At 31.1% G+C, this 18,269-nt stretch overlaps 2 protein-coding genes across 2 annotated transcripts; both read left to right on the top strand.

Moving 5' to 3' along the window:
* Nucleotides 1-12,584: 12,584 nt before the first annotated feature.
* On the top strand, nucleotides 12,585-14,065 carry LOC145959264 (uncharacterized). The gene is made up of 5 exons (XM_083077936.1): nucleotides 12,585-12,920; nucleotides 13,027-13,578; nucleotides 13,695-13,760; nucleotides 13,831-13,923; nucleotides 14,024-14,065. Exons 1-5 carry the CDS (start codon nucleotides 12,585-12,587, stop codon nucleotides 14,063-14,065), a joined length of 1,089 nt encoding a protein of 362 aa, XP_082934062.1.
* Nucleotides 14,066-14,705: 640 nt separating this feature from the next.
* Nucleotides 14,706-18,010, top strand: LOC145959262 (uncharacterized). The gene is made up of 5 exons (XM_083077934.1): nucleotides 14,706-15,101; nucleotides 16,903-17,460; nucleotides 17,630-17,695; nucleotides 17,774-17,866; nucleotides 17,969-18,010. Exons 1-5 carry the CDS (start codon nucleotides 14,775-14,777, stop codon nucleotides 18,008-18,010), a joined length of 1,086 nt encoding a protein of 361 aa, XP_082934060.1. The 5' UTR covers nucleotides 14,706-14,774.
* The last annotated feature ends 259 nt before the right edge of the window (nucleotides 18,011-18,269 follow it).

Raw genomic sequence — 18,269 nt, 5'->3', positions numbered from 1 at the left:
TTATTCATCGTGTCAAAGGAGTGACTGCCGGAGGAGGACTGCCGAAGAACCTCTCGAAGTTCTTAGTGAGACTCGACAAAGTAATATAATTCTTTGGTCTCGCATTCTTAAAAAGATACCCGGATTAAATAAATTGACACACACACACACACACACACACACATTACAATCACATTGCGAATTGATATAGAAATTGATCTTTTACACTTGAGAAGTGACGTTCACACTTAATCGTCATTTGATTTGATATAACAACTCGAATGCGAGTGAGGCGAAAATAACTGTTTATGTTTGATTTAGGTGCACTTCGTAATAAAGTCTTGTATTTATTATTTCAATTATTATTGATAAATACATGATTCATATATAAATTAACAGATATAGAGAATTGTTGTAGAGAACTTTTGAAAAATACAATAGTTCTCTACAACAATTCTCTATATCTGTTAATTTATATATGATTTATTTTTATGTTGGCTGTAAAAAATGTCATCACTTTTTTATCAAAACACTTTGAGTTGTTAGTTTTTTAAAAAGCAAAAAAACTATCAAATGCAAAGGATTAAATCAGCTCGACGCTATCTTCTACCAACAATGTTGATTCTGCGATTAACGCGCAATATACTGCTTCACAGTATGAGGTACAACTAATCTTCTCGATGTTGAATCGATGATTTCCTGCCGCGCGCTCTTGCTTGCTAGACTATACTTAAGTGATAATTCTAACTCTTTGTATATCCACAATATATACGCATATGTGTTTCTAAAATACATGTAATACATTTATATAGCTCCCATAAATCTCTTCTATTCTTCCAACGGCGAAGATAGAAAAGAAGAAAATCTTCGACAGTACAAATACTTTTCCTATGTAATCCTTGCTGGGAACGATTATTTTATTATTAATGATATCATTCAAAACAGTCATATCAGCGTGTGTATTTTTTTAAGAAAGATTTTTAATTAATTGAAGGACACGAAAAAATATATTTTAAGAATCCGTTTGTACAACGAAAAACAGTTGATTTATTTTCACTTCAAGTTAAGAGAAAAGTTAAAGAAAGAGACAATTTGATTATGAAAATGATAATTTTATATTATTTATATTTTAGTACTAAATATATATATATATATATTTTAATTATTATAATGTTTTATACATTTCGAAAGATTTATTTTCTGTATAACAGTTACATGATTTTTCTCATAGAAAAATTATAAATCTGAAGAATAATTTTTTCTTCATTATTTTAGTGATATTAATAATAAAATATTAGTAACATTAAATATTTTTTAATAATTTTTATATAAATATAAATTTTCAGGTAGGAAAAGTAGTAATTTTGATGTCATTTTCATGTAATTTAGCGTCAAAATGATTATTTTTGCTACTTGAGATGTATATTTTGCTATTGAAACATCGTATCAAAATGTAATCTTTAGCAGTAATATCCAGGTAGCAAGCACACATCATTTTGATGTCTCCAAACTGATCATTTTTGGTCATATGTCGCTTTACCAGCGTTTTTGAATAAAGCAGTTTAATCGATCCAAGATTCTTTTAAAGAATAGAATAGCTATAATTGTTCAATGATGCTCTCGAACCGGTTAATCTTCTTTATTCGACAATGTTATTAAATACATTATTATGCTAAGAAAAAGACGTCAAAATGGTCCATTTTATGATGTCAAAATGCGATACATGTTATGATGTCAATAATCTGTGACATTAGACTGTTACTTTTACGTCATAAAAACGTCAACTCGTGACGTCAAGAATAGTCAGTGAATGATCAATTTGAAATGTCAAAATGACATGTGCTTGCTACTTGGGTAGTTTGTGTATATAAATAGAATGATATTATGTTTACTATTGGATGCATATCATCTCCGGCATTTGTGTTGAAATTTTGAATTCTGGATTAGATCTGACTTCTATTTTCGTAACGTTTATTATAAATCGTTAAACTCGTTTTTCCAAACATGTGTCATTTTGGCGTTATCCCGATGAATATTATCTCATGACGTTGTTGGTAATTTTAAGATATAATTTATAGCATTGATGTCATAATAAAATAAATAAAGAGCATACCTATTTGTTTTAGATACATGTTGTTAGTAATTCAACTGTGCGAAAAACGATGTATGTGTCCTATCCAAACTGGCAGCACGATTGTTGCAACTCTCAAACTCTCCGAGGTAATATTATCTTTAAGAGTTGCTCGTTGACATTTGAATTTCTTGAGAAATTATAATATTTATCAATCAATTTCAGCCTACGGAAAACATCGTCGCTTGGCAGAGGTTTCTTCCACCCGGACTTATCATTATCACGTTGCTTCCGGTAACTTGTTCCTCTACTTAATAGAATTCCCGCGAATAAGGAATGATGTATGTATTAGTGGTAAGTGGTTTTGTGTGTCCTTTAGAAACCATGTCATAAATTGTGTTGGCAATTCGCTGAGAAATTAATCACCAAAGAATCGAGGAATCTTATGGCGAATTGAATTATGTATATTATAACAACATACAAAAATGTATAGTAAAATCAAAAAAGAAAACTGTCATCCTCTCCAGGAAACAACTGCTACTAATTTTCATTTGATTTTCCTCGAATAATGTAATATAAAAGTTGAAAACACCTCAATCTAAATACATTATTTTTTGGATTTTTATAAACAATAAAATAGATTAATACCTGATTTAGCCACGATGATATATAATTCTATCTATATAATTTTCGTACAGATTCTATCAGTTCATTTTGTTCGTGACAACCGAGAGAGAGAAGAAACCGCTGAAAATTTTGGAAGAGGAGTTTATAAACAATGTGGCGAAACTATCCGAAGAACGGTATCGTGAGCAGGATGCAGGCAATTTCACTAACTGCTTGCAAATCTGTCCCTGTAGACCGATATGCAATTGCCTCCGTAGCAGCAATCACCGTATACAATCACAGTGTTGATAGGGTAAGAAAATTTGCAATATTAAGAGTGAACTCGATTAAAGAAATATAGCTGAATGGATCATGTATTAAAACGCGAATCAAATCTCAATGAAAATTATGACAACATATTTCTCAAAATTTATCTTAAAATGAAAATTGTATTAAAATTTCTTTATAAAGATTTTATTATCATCCCAGTCAGCCAAGTCTGCTCGAACAGATTTTGTCAAGGGCTTGCTACAAATTCTTGTCACCAAAAAGGCCACAATTTGAGTACGAGTTGCTATTACAAATTTTGATAGCAAATTGGCGGCAAAAACTGAGTAAAGCTTGTTGGCAAAACCTGACAGCAAATTGGCAGCAAAAAGGGAGCAAAGCTTGCTAATATGCTCGACATCAAATTGTCGGCAAAAATCAAGCAAGATCTGCGCGCATGTAATCTAACGGTAAATTGACGACAAATTGTAAGCAAACTTTGTTGACATAATCTGACAGCAAATTGGTGGCAAAACCCGAGCAAAGCTTGCTAATATGTTTGACATCAAATTGTCAGCAAAAACCGATCAAGATCTGCGCAGGGAAGTTTAATGGCAAATTGTCAGCAAATTGTGAGCAAACCTTGACATTCCGAAAGCATTTAAATTTAACGTTTACAGATATTTAATTTTTAGTTTTCAATTTTTTCTCTTAAATAACTAAGATTATTTATACGTAGAAAAAATTTTATTTTATTTTATAAATATAATATTAAATTTTAACATTATGACTAATAAAAATTTCACATTACACTTTAAATATATGCAAAAAATAACGTTTGATATAATAAATATATAATAAAATAAAATATATAATACATATAATACATATTTTATAAAAATATACATTATATATGTTATATATACCTATATGTATATATATAACGGAATTTAAAAAAAATTGCAATATTAAACTTTCGCGCATCGTATATATATATATATATATACAGGGTGTCCTAGACCACCCGTACACCCCTTTTCTTTCAAAAACTAAGCATTTTAGAGAAAAACGTTTTCGACAAAAATTATATGGTTTTGAGGGGAACATAAGATGGTGTCATTGGTTTGACCTTGGATGGCATCGTTAAGGTGAGGTCAAGGACACCTTTAATTTCTTAAATGGAATCACCTATTTTTATTGCATATTCTTATAGCTTATGTCGAGAGCTTTCCAAAACACTATAATAAAGTATTTTTTTATCAAGTACTTTTCGAGTTATAAGGCTTGAAATAATTTCTTAATTTTACATAAACCATAAAATGTCTAGTAAAATATTCATTTTTCGATTATCTTACCTTAATACTTTTATGTACAAAATAATGAGAGGAATCAATTGGTGTAAAGAAAACACATAGTTGTTTCGAAGAAAAAATATGTAATTATTAATTGCAAATTACATTTTTTTTCTTCGAAACAACTATGTGTTTTCTTTACACCAATTGATTCCTCTCATTATTTTGTACATAAAAGTATAAAGGTAAGATAATCGAAAAATGAATATTTTACAAGATATTTTACGGTTTATGTAAAATTAAGAAATTATTTCAAGCCTCATAACTCAAAAAGTACTTAACGAAAAGGTACTTAATTATAGTGTTTTGGAAAGCTATCGAGATAAGCTACAAGAATGTGCAAAAATATGTAGGATGTTCCATTTAAAAAAATTGAAGTGACCTTCACGTGACCTTCAAATGACTCTTCAAAGTCAAACCAATGGTACCATCTTATGGCCCCCTCGAAACCATACAAAACATGTCTGAACCATTTTTCTCTAAAATCAAAAATGAGAGAGATATTTGGGGTGGACACTTAAAATGGGACACCCTGTATATTTATAAAACTTTATTCCTCTATATATATTGCATGTATATACTTACTCATGTAAATTAATGCTTTTTTCTGTAGATAAATTTTTGAAAATAACATCAAATACTACACAACATGCTTTAGGTTGTGTTAAGGGGTACGCCACCTTGACAGCCTCAAAAAATGGGTCAAATTCGAAGTGATATTTCTCAGAGACTAATCAATAGAATCAAATAACAGTTTTAGGGGATTAATAAGTATATTTTAGACTTTTATTAAACACGTCAATCTAATACAAATATAATAACAATGATTAATTATTTACTATGACTGCTGAGCGTGCAGCGCGTGGCACGGTCCGCTTGCCACCAGCATCAAATAAACCTGAAACATAAAAAATAGATCCAGTTTTGAAATTTGTTTAAAAATAGATTGTCTTCAGTGTAGCGTAACCGTTTTTAAAAATTTTGTTTTTAACAAAATGGCGGTACTTTTAAAATTGAGCATTATTTTTTTCTATATAAAAATTGACTTTAAACTTTCATAAAATTGTTATAAATAAACATATCAAAAATCGACTACGCTACACGAAAAAGAATATTGTTATCTATGATTCCTCAAAATTTCAAGTCAATCGAATGAACAGCGCCAAAGTTCTGCTGGTGGCAAGGTCAAAAAAATGTGATTTCGAGAAAAACGCGTTTAAAGTTTCAAATGAGAAAGTTTAAGGTTAAATAAAAAAATTTTTTTAAATTTACCTTTAGTCAGCTATTTCTGAGCCATAAAGGGATTCTTCTGTGTTTGCAAATTCCTCATTTGCATGCCTCCGGGCCTCCTTGAGAAGTTGGCGGGCCTCTTTGGATGACTGCTGCGCTCGGATCTCGACATGGTTGACGCGGCGCTCGTTCATTTTATCGCAGTATTCGAAAGCTTGTGTGCCAATAATAATATTCATTAATTACATCATTAAAAGGATGTTCATATAACTGTCGTTGAATATACTAATGGCACCTGCGGCAATATCAACAGTTTTTTTACCACAGAAAGTGGTTTTCGGAGCCATATTCCAAATGACGGAATTCACGCTCTCATTATTATCATTTTGCGTAAACCTGCCTTCGCATCTTTTCAGAAAATCGTCCGAAGTGAGGTCCTTATAAATAGGATAAATTGCGTCCTGTACGTTCTCGGGAAGTGGGTCCTTGTGCTTGTAGTCCTTCAATGTTTCATTCGCCTTTGCTTTCTTTCACGAACACCATTCTTCGGAGCAGTTCTTGTGCTGCGGCGTCTTGTCCGTTGAAATTTTGTGGAGGTACGTAGCCCATATTGCTTTCTTCATCTTGTCCTTATTCTTTACGTTTCTCCTGATTGCGAGTCCATAAGAAACAGCCAATTCATTAATCAATTTGTTGGTCAGTTTTCCTCTGCCTCCTAAACCTTTGTGGTTCTTTTTCGCATTCCACAAGCGAGTGCCCATTCGTTTCTAAACGTGGCAAATGCATTCCTCTTTTTCAATATTTGTGTCTCCGTAAGGCTTCGAAGTAACAACTCCGTTGTACGTCTTAGAATCGCCGTCTCCTACATATCTTGTATATTGTACAGAATATAATTCGTTCGACCTGGCAAACATTTCCGCAATTGCGTCTACTTCCATCTTACCGAATGATCCTTCATGATTGGCACTGCATGTTTTTTTGTGAGTTTCTTTCCATAATGCATATTCAACGGACGAAGAAAGCTTTCCCATGTCTCACAAGCTTTGCAATACGCGGATTTTACCATAAAATCTGTAACTTTGCCGGAGTAGTAGCCAATCAGTGTCGAAACGCCAAAAAGCGACGAAAATCCCCGCTTCATCCACGTCCCATCGCCCGAAACCGTTAATCCTGGACTATTTCCCGCGTCAAGATTTTTTTGTTTTTCTTCAACAACAGCATTTTTCTGGATCTCTTGGAAACAGCTTCAACCGCGGTATAAACATTCATCATGATTTTATCGTACATAGAAGATAAACAGGCTTTGGCAAATCCATCAGTCCACAAAACTTTTCAATCCCAGTAAGACCGATTCCTAGTAATCTAAAAACAAAACTCAATCGCCTGTTTATTTCATAAGCATGGTCGTTTATAAGGGGACTTGAATTGACATTTGTTGGTTCACACGAATCACAAACAATTAGTAACAATTGAATCCAAGTCCTCGTATGCTCGTTTCCCGGAATTTTACGTCACCGCCACACTTTTTACATTTCACAACACTGCTAATAGTAGAAAATACAGTTACGAAATTCAAAATTCGTTAACCGAAAATTGCGTTCATTTCCACATCAACCGTTTGTCCGCTACTCAGCTTTTTCGCCGACGCACTCGTACTTGCAGTTTCCTGCTCCATTTCGTATCTATTCTTCGGCCGATTCTTTTTGAAACTTTTTTGTCGATTTTTAGTTTCATGAGCACCTTTTAAATCGATGTAAGGGCGCTTTTTACTCGACATTGTCACGATAAAAAGTCGACTTTATGCGCACGGCACGTGAATTGTAACCTCGAAACAAATCAGTGTTATTAACACCATCTGGTGGCAAAAATTGCCACCAGAAAACATCAAACCGTGATGGTAATACACTTTTCATATTGATCTCAAGCCATAAAGCATAAAAGAATTCATTCGGGCGACGAGAAACAGGCTCTGATCCCTTCCGCTTGCGGCTTTCTACCTGCGCGGACGCGCGACCCTTCAAAGTGCTGTAACTTTGTAAAAACTTTGTATCCTGAAAAATCCTTTTGGCCCAACATTTTAGACACTTCAAACATTAAAATAAAGCAAAAAAAATTTCCATTTTTTGAACCTGTCAAGGTGGCGTACCCCCTTAAATGTAATATACAAGTGATAAAATTATAAAAAGTAATCAAATCTGCAGAAATGAACATCAAAACAATCATGCAGTTTCAATAAAATATCAAAAGCTTGCAAGCCATTGCTTCCAGTTTCGATTGGATGATCACATCTGCCTTAATATAATATATTCCTTTTCTTTCCTCAGTAGTCTTACTACTGATTAAATAAGGTTGCACATTTTTATTTTTATTATTTTGCGAGCATTCATTTAAAAATAAATTATCTTGTGCCTAAAAATATAAATATTAATTAATTAATATTTACCTATGTTTATTGAATAAAAATACTTTATTGAGTAAATGTTTTTAATTAGAGAGAGAGATACATGCATTTTTAAATATGAATAAACTTTTATATGGGATTGTTAATTTTGAACATAAAGTTACATATCCCACTGAGTGCTTTCTCTTCTTCATTGATGGTATCTCTTGTTAGAAGGTCTGATGTAAAAAAACAGGATTAATGTAAAAAAGACGATTCCAGATGAAAATGTAAGCTTTAATACAAAGGGATGCAGAAAAGATACAAAATGATATTTGCTACGACGTTGTGTGAATAATCGAATTATATATCCTTGCGCGCACTCTCATCGACAGGCGCGTCTTCTATCGGTATCTTGATACCATGATTACCGCCAAATTTTAACATCTCTGTGTCCTAAAATATGTGTATACTAACTTTTAGCACAATTTTTTAACACCTTTCAATAGCGATAAATCAGCAAAAAATCATCATATTAAGATGAAACAAAACTCAAATTAAAGCTTAAACATTCCTTTTAAAAACTTCTCCTTATAACTTAAAAATCTACATTGTTCTCAATAGTTTATTGAGAAAACTTCACTAAAAGGGTTCTGATCTCTGAGAATGTTTTCACAAGGTCGATAATCTGATCTGATAAGTGCGACAAGCAAAAATAAATTAGTATCAGTAGTATCGTGATATAATATAAATTCATCGTAACATCCTGTAAGACAAACATTCGCTTCTCATTCCGTGCAAATGAGTCCTCACTTCTTCGTCTTTTCGGTCGTTCACGATCGTCATTGAATCTGCAGTCAATCAGTCAGTCAGTGAGCCCATCATCAATCGCTTATTAAGTTAATTACTCGATAAGTTAATCGATCGAACTTTGTATAGTTTGATGATCAACAAGACGTCTTGATAATTAATATTTAATAATATAGTATATAATAATCATTTAAATATAAATGGACACGCTAATCTTTGGATCACGGCGATAAATTTAGCAAAATATTAGACAAATTCGCTCCATCCACTTGTTTAAAAGTTTATTTTCTATTTTTATTTTTTAGTTATCATCAGATGGAAAAAGAAATAGAAATCGAGTTTCAAGAATTAGTAGTGCCAAATACAATGAAAAACACTATATGGAAATACTTTGGTTTTCCTACAATAAAAGGAGAACCTAAATATTTTGAAACATATAGTAGTACGTAATCTCTGCAATAGATCATTTAATTATTGTAGGAATATTATTAATTAAGGATGAATGGGAACGTGAGAGCAGCGAGCGTCTACAATTTTTTGGTTCTACCGGGAATCGAACTCGTCTTTGACTTTGTAGACTGGCGCTGTCTACTATGCCACGCTTCGCTCCAATATCTGATGAATATAAAGAAGAAATAATTTTAAAAAATGAAAAAATACGAAATTTAGAAGAAAAACTAAAGTTAAAAGACAAAATTATTGACAAACTAAAAAATGAGTTGCAAACAGTAAAAAATAAAATGAACGAAGAAAAAGAAATATTATGTAATAAAATACATAAATTAGGGGGAAAATACGGCATATTTTGCCGGATAAGGCCGCGAACTCCAAACGACATTGAACAAACGAAAGAGTAAGTAGACTTTTATAAATGTATGTACTTTGCTTTGTAGTTATACTTCTTAATAAAACTTATTAATTATATATAAGTTAAATAAAAATTATAACAAAACACTAAATTCATTGAAATTTGCTTGCAATGTTAACAATTGTATAACTAGAATTATAAAACGCAATCAAATCTCTTAACCAATACGTCAAACTGAGTTTTAAAATTAATTTTGAAAAAAGAAAGAAATTTGCATAAATTTTATTTTATTTTTACTTTTATAACTTAATTTTTATTTATAATTATTTGATTTTTAATAAGATGTAAATAAAATAATAAAAAGCCATTTTTTAACATTAAGTCTTTTGCCGGTTGCCAAGCGCGCACCATTGGAGTGGGAACGGCAGGAACATATACAGAGAAAGAGATATAAAGAATAGGTATTCAAAATTTTGTTGCTAATTCTTGTCTCGCGCCTTTTAGATTTGCATGCGATCCATTTCATTTGCACACCGAACTTTTTTTGAGTTGCATTATAGCAGATAGATTGAATAGAACACAAGAAATGAAATATTACATATTTTTTTACTATTTTTGATAAGAGAGAATATAAGTACCTACAACTCATGCTTTTATTTTTTATTGAATATCCTTTTTTCTTTCTCTGCTTTGAATATCTCCATGTTAAACTGATGATCAAGGTTTCTCCAATAGCCAATGTAATAGAGCTTAATAAGATTTATATAATGTAAATAATCGCAGTTAAAGCAGTTATTAATAAAATTATCGATCTTTTAAATAATAGAAAAAAATATTTGCACTACTTGCGCAGACTATTAAAGACAATATTCAAAGACGTTGAAAGATAGATAAAGCTTCGATGTAAGTCAACGATTAAATTATAAGATAATATTAAATTATAAGATAAATCGCGATTTAAAATTCCTGAGAAAACACGATGAATAAATAAGTCGATAATATGCGGAATATTTGATCGCAATACGTATAACTTTTCTAACATAATAATCGAAGCTCTCAATAGACACGAGCGTGATATAATTATTATCACACAAATATAGAAAATCGAAGATATTTCGACAAACATTTGAGGTCTGTAATGTTTACGAATATACCATTCACCGACCGATTTACTTGCGAATTTTTATAAGATAAATCGCGATTTAAAGTTTGCGAGAAAACGGGACGAATAAATAAATCGAATATTCAAAATATTTAATTGCGTATAACTTTTATAATATAATAATCGAAGCCATCAGACACGCGGGTGACACACTGGTAAATATCCTATAAAAATAAATATCCGATAAAAAGAGGAAATCTTAAAATGATCTTAAAATGAATTAATTCTATCACTTAATCGATTCTCGATTAAATTGTATATTGTTTAATTAACAAGGATTGAGAAAATTTAAAGCATTGTTCGAAATATATTTAATTCTAATATTGTTAAGGAAATATTATTATAATAAGCATCAATGTAATCGAAAGATCATAATATAATTAATTCTCTTATCCCCTTTTATGTATCTCCTGTTTCAATTTTTATTCGCAGTAATGAATTATTGCGACTCGGTAAAGATTTATCGTTGCGATACAGTTTCCTATCCAGGCCCGTAACCAGCCCGTTATATTAGAGGGGGCAAATAAAATTCTAGATGGGGCAGTCTCAAAAACTCTTTTTCAATGCACAAAATACAATATTTTTTATTATTTAAATATCGATGCAATATTTCATAAGAAATACCAATAATATAAAATTACAATCAGGTAAATGTTAAAATGTTAAAATAATTGTAATTTTCGAGTTGTCTCGTTATTGAAAATTCTATAGGAAAACATTTTGATCGATTGATTCAGTTTTTTTTTTTCAAAAAGTAATATTGTCAGATTGGTTTCCCGACCAAACAACATAATTTGTCTGTGAATAGTTTTTTACTGCCTAGTGCCTTTATATTTGTATTTACGAATTACGTTTTTACTGCCTAGTGCCCTTAAATATGCAGAGCATTAGGAAACATATAAGATAAAAATTTGCCAGGAGGGACAAATGAAGTCCCTAGGGGGGGCAATGCCCCCATTTGCCCCCCCCCCCTGATTACGGGCCTGTTCCTATCGTTTATCAAAAGTTAATTAATTTTTAATTATTAATATTTATAGGAAATTATATTTCAATACTAATCGTAATCGTGTTTAGTAAAATAATTACAATATATGAAGCGTTTCACATCACTACTTTATTACTTGAGCGTCACCGTGCGAATGATGACAAAGTCATAACATAGCGCGCTACTGTTTATATTTTATATTGCCAAAGTCGAACACCGTATTATCGATAATTCGTTGCTGAAATATTTTATATATTATAAAATATACACTAACGTGGAATATTAAATTATAGAAGTATTTTAATTTATTAAAATTGATTATTTATTGAACGATCATTTATTAAATTGATTATTTATTAAATTTATCACGGAGCCCTTCGTTATGCTAATTATTTGCATCTATAATTCGATTGTTTTATATTTCGTGTTCTCTCATAATCCAAATTATTTTTAGATTGTCGAGTAGAACGATAAAGTAACACGGATGATATATATTTGTGGCCTTATGTATTAAAATAATAATTATTGTCCGTAAAGATCGAAGTGATTATTTAATATTTTGGATTCCTATCGATCTTGATGAATAATAATAAGTAGTACGAATACGTAATTTATTAAAATAGAAATAAAAATAATTTACATAAAATTTCTTCATCTCCTTTCAATCCACTGTTTAAATAGAGAAATATTGCTAATGGGGTAGACTAATGCTGTTATTATTAGCACGCGAGGATGGAAGAATGAATACATTAAAAATAGCTTTATGCAAATCGCGATACAGTTTGCAGACACGTTCGATCGCAGCTAAACTGATTTTTTTCGAACGACATTCAATACTTGAAGCATAATATCTTTCGAGTTATAATAAATATCAGTTATTAATAAGTGCGTTTACCAATGTGAAAAAAAATTCGCAAAATTGATTTCGGAAAGCATGCACGTATTAAAACAGGTATTAGAACAGAATTTCAAATCTTATGGACGATGCGCGGAACGCATGAAGCCATTTCTATTGTTGTTCAAATTGTGCGGAATGTTTGCCAACAAGATTACAGACGGTCAATTAAAACATTGCTCTAAGCCATTTTATGGTATTGGTGTCTTTTGGGTTGGCGTCTATATCTCATATACCTGTTTCTTGTTAAACGATTTTCTACAAGATCATATTAAAATAAGAACAACGGTAGACTTGATCAAGCATTTAATAGGGTATATAAGTCTTATCATTAACGTCATAGCTGCTTACTCTTCGCAAAATCACTTCGGCAAGGTAAGAGGAGGATAATGAAACGAAAAAGCGGTACACTATCTAAATGATTTGCATTTCCACCCATCATATGCATTTGACACTTTTCTGATATAAATTTTCACCGCAGCTTTTCGACCGACTGGATAGTTATGATTACGAAGCTGCACGATTAAAAAATAAAAGAAGGGACAATTTATGGATACTCAGAATTGCAATGCTTTTAGTAATATCTATTATTCTATTGCTTGCAAGCGTCACAATATATAAAAGATCAACGGATCTATTCTTCAGAATGATTTCAGATATATGTACGATATGTATGCACATTTTTGGTACTTTGGAGAAATCTCTCCTGTTGTATTTGATACTGATACGTTTCAAACATCTGAACGAAAAGATCGTGCCGAAGGTATCGTGGAACAAAACGCAACACGAACCAAAGACGATCGACATCTCGAATGTGCAAATTATGCACTCGATGCTTTACGATGCTCAGCAAGCTTTTAGCGATATATACAGAAATCCTCTATTGATATGGTTTGCGAATCTCATGATACACGTTCTTGGGAATGTACATTTGTTTCGAGAAATGAAGCCATTGATAGCTTGTGCCTTCGTTATTCCTCCGATTATGCAAATGTTAACTTTATGCGCAATTTGCCACTACACAGCGAAAGAGGTATACGAAAAATTAAATCTACTTCAATTACTATACGAAGTTCACTATGAATAATTTCATTTTATTTATAAAATCCATTTTGTGTGATGTGTAATGTAAATAATTGCATATTTCAGGCAAATGAAACCAGTTGTGTCATAAATGGAAGTATGACTTTGCTTGTTAACGCAGGACAAACAATGGTAATTGTAATTATCTAATAAAGAATAGGAGTTTCTTTTCGTATCAGATTGTAAATTTTCTTTATTTTAGAAAAAAATTGAAATCCTAACGTATTTCTGGAACACTCGTGTGTCTTTTGATGCAGCAGGATATTTTACAATTAATTTACCTCTATTTCAATCTGTAAGTATCTTCTTATTTTATATAAATTATTCACACATATAAATAATTATAAATATTTATTACACTTTTGCCGTTTTTTATCATGAATTTTTATTTCTAGATTATTGCAACGATAACTACTTACTTTATAATATTAATATAATCTTTCAACTAAAATATTCATCAATTACACATTTTTGTAAGACAAGCAAATATATATATATATATATATATATATATATATATATATATATATATATATTAAGAAAAAGAAGATTAATAAAATTTAGTAATAAATAATTAGTTTTTAATAAGCGTGATAAACGTATATGCGTGGAACTTAATCATTAATTCGCAATATAATAAATGATAATTTGATAGTATCGATGACATAGATTTTGAATAATCGTAACGTAAGTTATATAACAAATCGTGAATCTTTATTGAATTTTGTATGTCTATAGCGCGATGCGCGAGTCAATATAAGACAGAATGTGTCTTCACGCAAATAAATGTCATTTCACTTTTATTAACTGATGCGTCGAAATAGATTTAAAATACTATATGCGCGATTTATCGGTGATGCGATTATATTAGTTTTTACTATTTTAATCTTTATCTTCTGTCACATACGTCAGTTGCATCGGAAATATATATGTAAGAAAATAGCAATTTAACAGCATGAAAAAAGATCGAAGGCAATAATTTATACAGAATCCATTTATATAAAATTATATAGAATTATATAGAAATCATATAGAAAGTATCTCTAATAATCGTTATATGATGTCTTCTATGTAGCCGTCAAAAATAACTTATCAAAAGCTGTTAGTCAAGTTAGTCTGTTGCGAATAGCGCTTCATATTTTTACCATGTTAAAAAAGATATTGACATTACAAACACCTTTCCAAAATCTAAAGTTAATAACAATGATCAATAAAATATTTGGTTTACTTTCATGCAAATTAGTGAAAGGTCGATTGAAACCGAGTGCCGGTGGCCGTTGTTATTGTGCATTATGGATATTAATTCATTGTACGTACACGGGTATGTTCTACTATGATACATACATTGCATTGCTCGAAAAAGATGCTAAACAAAAGTTCATAATATTTGATACTTTGCGGTTTACTATTTTTGTCGCTTCAATAATTCCTTATAATTACGTGGCATGCTTTCAAGAGCAAGAGTTTATTAAGGTAAATGTGAATATTGTACACATACATATTTATTCACGTATATATATATATATATATATATATATATATATATATATATATATATATATATACAGGGTGTCCGATTCGTGAGGGACCAAACGAAAAGTGATGATAGATTGGGTCAAACTAAGAAGAAAAGGCCTCTACCATTTTGCAAAATTTGCAATAATTATTAAGTAATAAGCAAAAATGTCCCGGCGCATGAGAAGCGGTAAACCGCTTGTAGTGTGTGATTATTAAGTGATCAAACGAAAAGTGGTGATAGATTGGGTCAAACTGAAAAGAAAAGTTCTCTACCATATTGCAAAATTCGCAATAATTATTAAGTTATAGGCAAAAATGTTTCAGCGTATGAGAAGCGATCTGTCTACCGCTTCTTATACTCTGAGACATTTTTGCCTATAACTTAATAATTATTGCGAATTTTGCAATACGGTACAGAACTTTTCTTTTCAGTTTGACCCAATTTATCACCACTTTTCGTTTGATCACTTAATAATCACACACTACAAGCGATTTACCGCTTCTCATGCGCTGGGACATTTTTGCTTATTACTTAATAATTATTGCGAATTTTGCAAAATGGTAGAGGACTTTTCTTCTTAGTTTGACCCAATCTATCATCACTTTTCGTTTGATCCCTCACGAATCGGACACCTTGTATATATATATATATATATACATATATATATATATATATATATATACAGGGTGTCCCTGAATGGACTGTACAAACTTTGTGAATAAGTTCCAGGGACCTAAACAAGCAGAAAATATCCCATAAACATGGGGTCGGAAACGCTTGCTTCTGGAGTTACGACGAAGTTTTCCTGCAATAGCTGGAGAAATTATCACGTCAAATCGCATAGGTGTTACAAAACTGTGTTTATTTATTTCCTCGGTTTTGCCACGGACATAACAGGACAGTACACTTGCTATAGCAAATGCTCGAAATGGCCTCCGTTAGATTCCAAGGAAGCCTGCGCACGTCGTCGCATTGTCTGGCAAACCGTCCATTTCCACCGGCACGGCCATACACCAGATGGATATCCGCCAGTTCACCAAATGAATAATTTGATTCATTCATGTTTTTAAACACAGTTTTGTAACACCTATGAGATTTGACGTAATAATTTCTCCAACTATTGCAGGAAAACTTCGAACCGTCGTGTAAATCCAGAAGCAAGCGTTTCCGACCCTATGTTTATGGGACATTTTCTGCTTGTTTAGGTCCCTGAAACTTATTCACAAGTTTGTACAGACCGTTCAGGGACACCCTGTATACAGGGTGTTTCTAAAACTATGTCGGAGATTTTAAGGGCGTATTCTAAGGGTCAAAATAAGAAAAAAAGTTCATATAAAATCGAAAAATTTATTGTAACTCTCGGAGACTTTTTCATAGAACGTTAAAGTTTTGCACAGCGTAATAATTAATAATGAGCTTTATTTTTACAATACATTTTTCGATTTTTTCCCTCAACTTTAGGGGGCTATAACTCGGAGGAAAAGGATTTTTGGACCCATGTTTATATGAACTTTTTTTCTTATTTTAACCCCTAGAAAACGCCCTTAAAATCTCCGACATAGTTTTAGAAATATCCTGTATATATATATATATACAGGATATTTCTTTAGAAGTTAATGTTTTTAAGGGATATATATATATATATATATATATATATATATATATAAAAACATTAACTTGTAAAGTTTAAAAAAATAAGTGATATGCGGAGATTTAAATACATGTTTATTATATCGTGTCTTGTAATCCTTTCAGTTTTCCGACAAACTAGAAATGTATGATGACAAGGCAAGAGCACTAGGACATGAGAGAAAGGATAAGCACATATTCATATGGTTATATTTCGTAATAACAGCATGCGATCTGAGTAGACGAACATATAATATTATTAGTGCGAATATAGCGGATGGAGCGATACAAAAGATGATCGAAGACATCATTCCAATGGTTATAGGCACCTATGACATCTTTATAACTGGTATACTTCTGGATTTGATAGGCCAACGTTTCTATCATCTGAACAAAACAATAATACCTAATGTTTCGCAATTACCGGTCACTGGATCACCGGGCGAAATCACGGTTTATGATGTGCGCTATTTGCATCGTGTGCTCATTGATAGTGCGAATCAAATAAATAAGGTGTACGCGATGGGCAGCTTCTTCGTTTCCTTTTCTATATTGCTAGAATTTGTCAACCATATGTATATATTTGCAACAGAGGGTACAAAGAGAAGTGAGATCGGAAATATACTACAGATAATCTATCAAACCGTTTATTTCTATGCAATGTATCAGTTTGTGACTTATGAAGTAAATATAAAAAAAAAGCTTTGCTATGAAAAATTATTTCTTTTTATCAATTAATTCTTTAGAATGTTAAAATTATTTGACATTTGACATTTCCTTAAAAGTAGAATATTCTAATGTATCTTAATTGTTAAGGAAAAAAATCTCGAGTATAATATTATTATTATTCCAGGCAAATCGTGTTGAACATCAAGTATTAAAATATGGAATATCTTTTCAAAACAAAAAATACCGCATGGTAAACTTTAGGTTTCTTGCTCTCCTCCCTGCTCTGCAACAAAAATATAAATTATTTAATAAAAATAATTGATTTTAGGACAACATTGAAATGATGTTATATTTTTATCATCGGAGATATACCTTCACAGCTGCAGATTTTTTCATACTAAATTTAAGCATAATATTTTCGGTAAGATCAATCTATTCACATTCCTCTTGTACCATTATTGAAATATAACTCCATAAATTTTTAATTCCATAAATATAACTCCATAAATATTGTTTGTTTCAGATTCTTCTGGTTGCAGTAACATTTATAATAATATTAGTATAAATCTTGTAATAAGCCAAATATTTATCGAAAAAGATAATGTTTCTAAAAAAAAATTTTATATCGAGATATGTTATATGACACATAAATCATAACACATTTCATAAAAAATAAAACAATGCTTAATTTTAATGAGGACAGTACAAGGATTCCGTTTATTATAAAACTTCAAATATAAAATCCAATATCAATAACATATCAGATATACAGGGTGTCCCCTAACTTCAGTATCTTAAATATCTCGCTTGTTTTTGATAGTAGG

The sequence above is a fragment of the Camponotus vicinus genome, unplaced genomic scaffold (genome assembly GCF_025532165.1).
Source record: "Camponotus vicinus isolate PSW18456_S1 unplaced genomic scaffold, iyCamVici1.0 SCAF_1, whole genome shotgun sequence".
NCBI classification, from domain to species: domain Eukaryota; kingdom Metazoa; phylum Arthropoda; class Insecta; order Hymenoptera; family Formicidae; genus Camponotus; species Camponotus vicinus.
The sequence above is the reverse complement of the archived record's forward strand: the minus strand, read 5'-3'. Positions and strand labels throughout refer to the sequence as shown.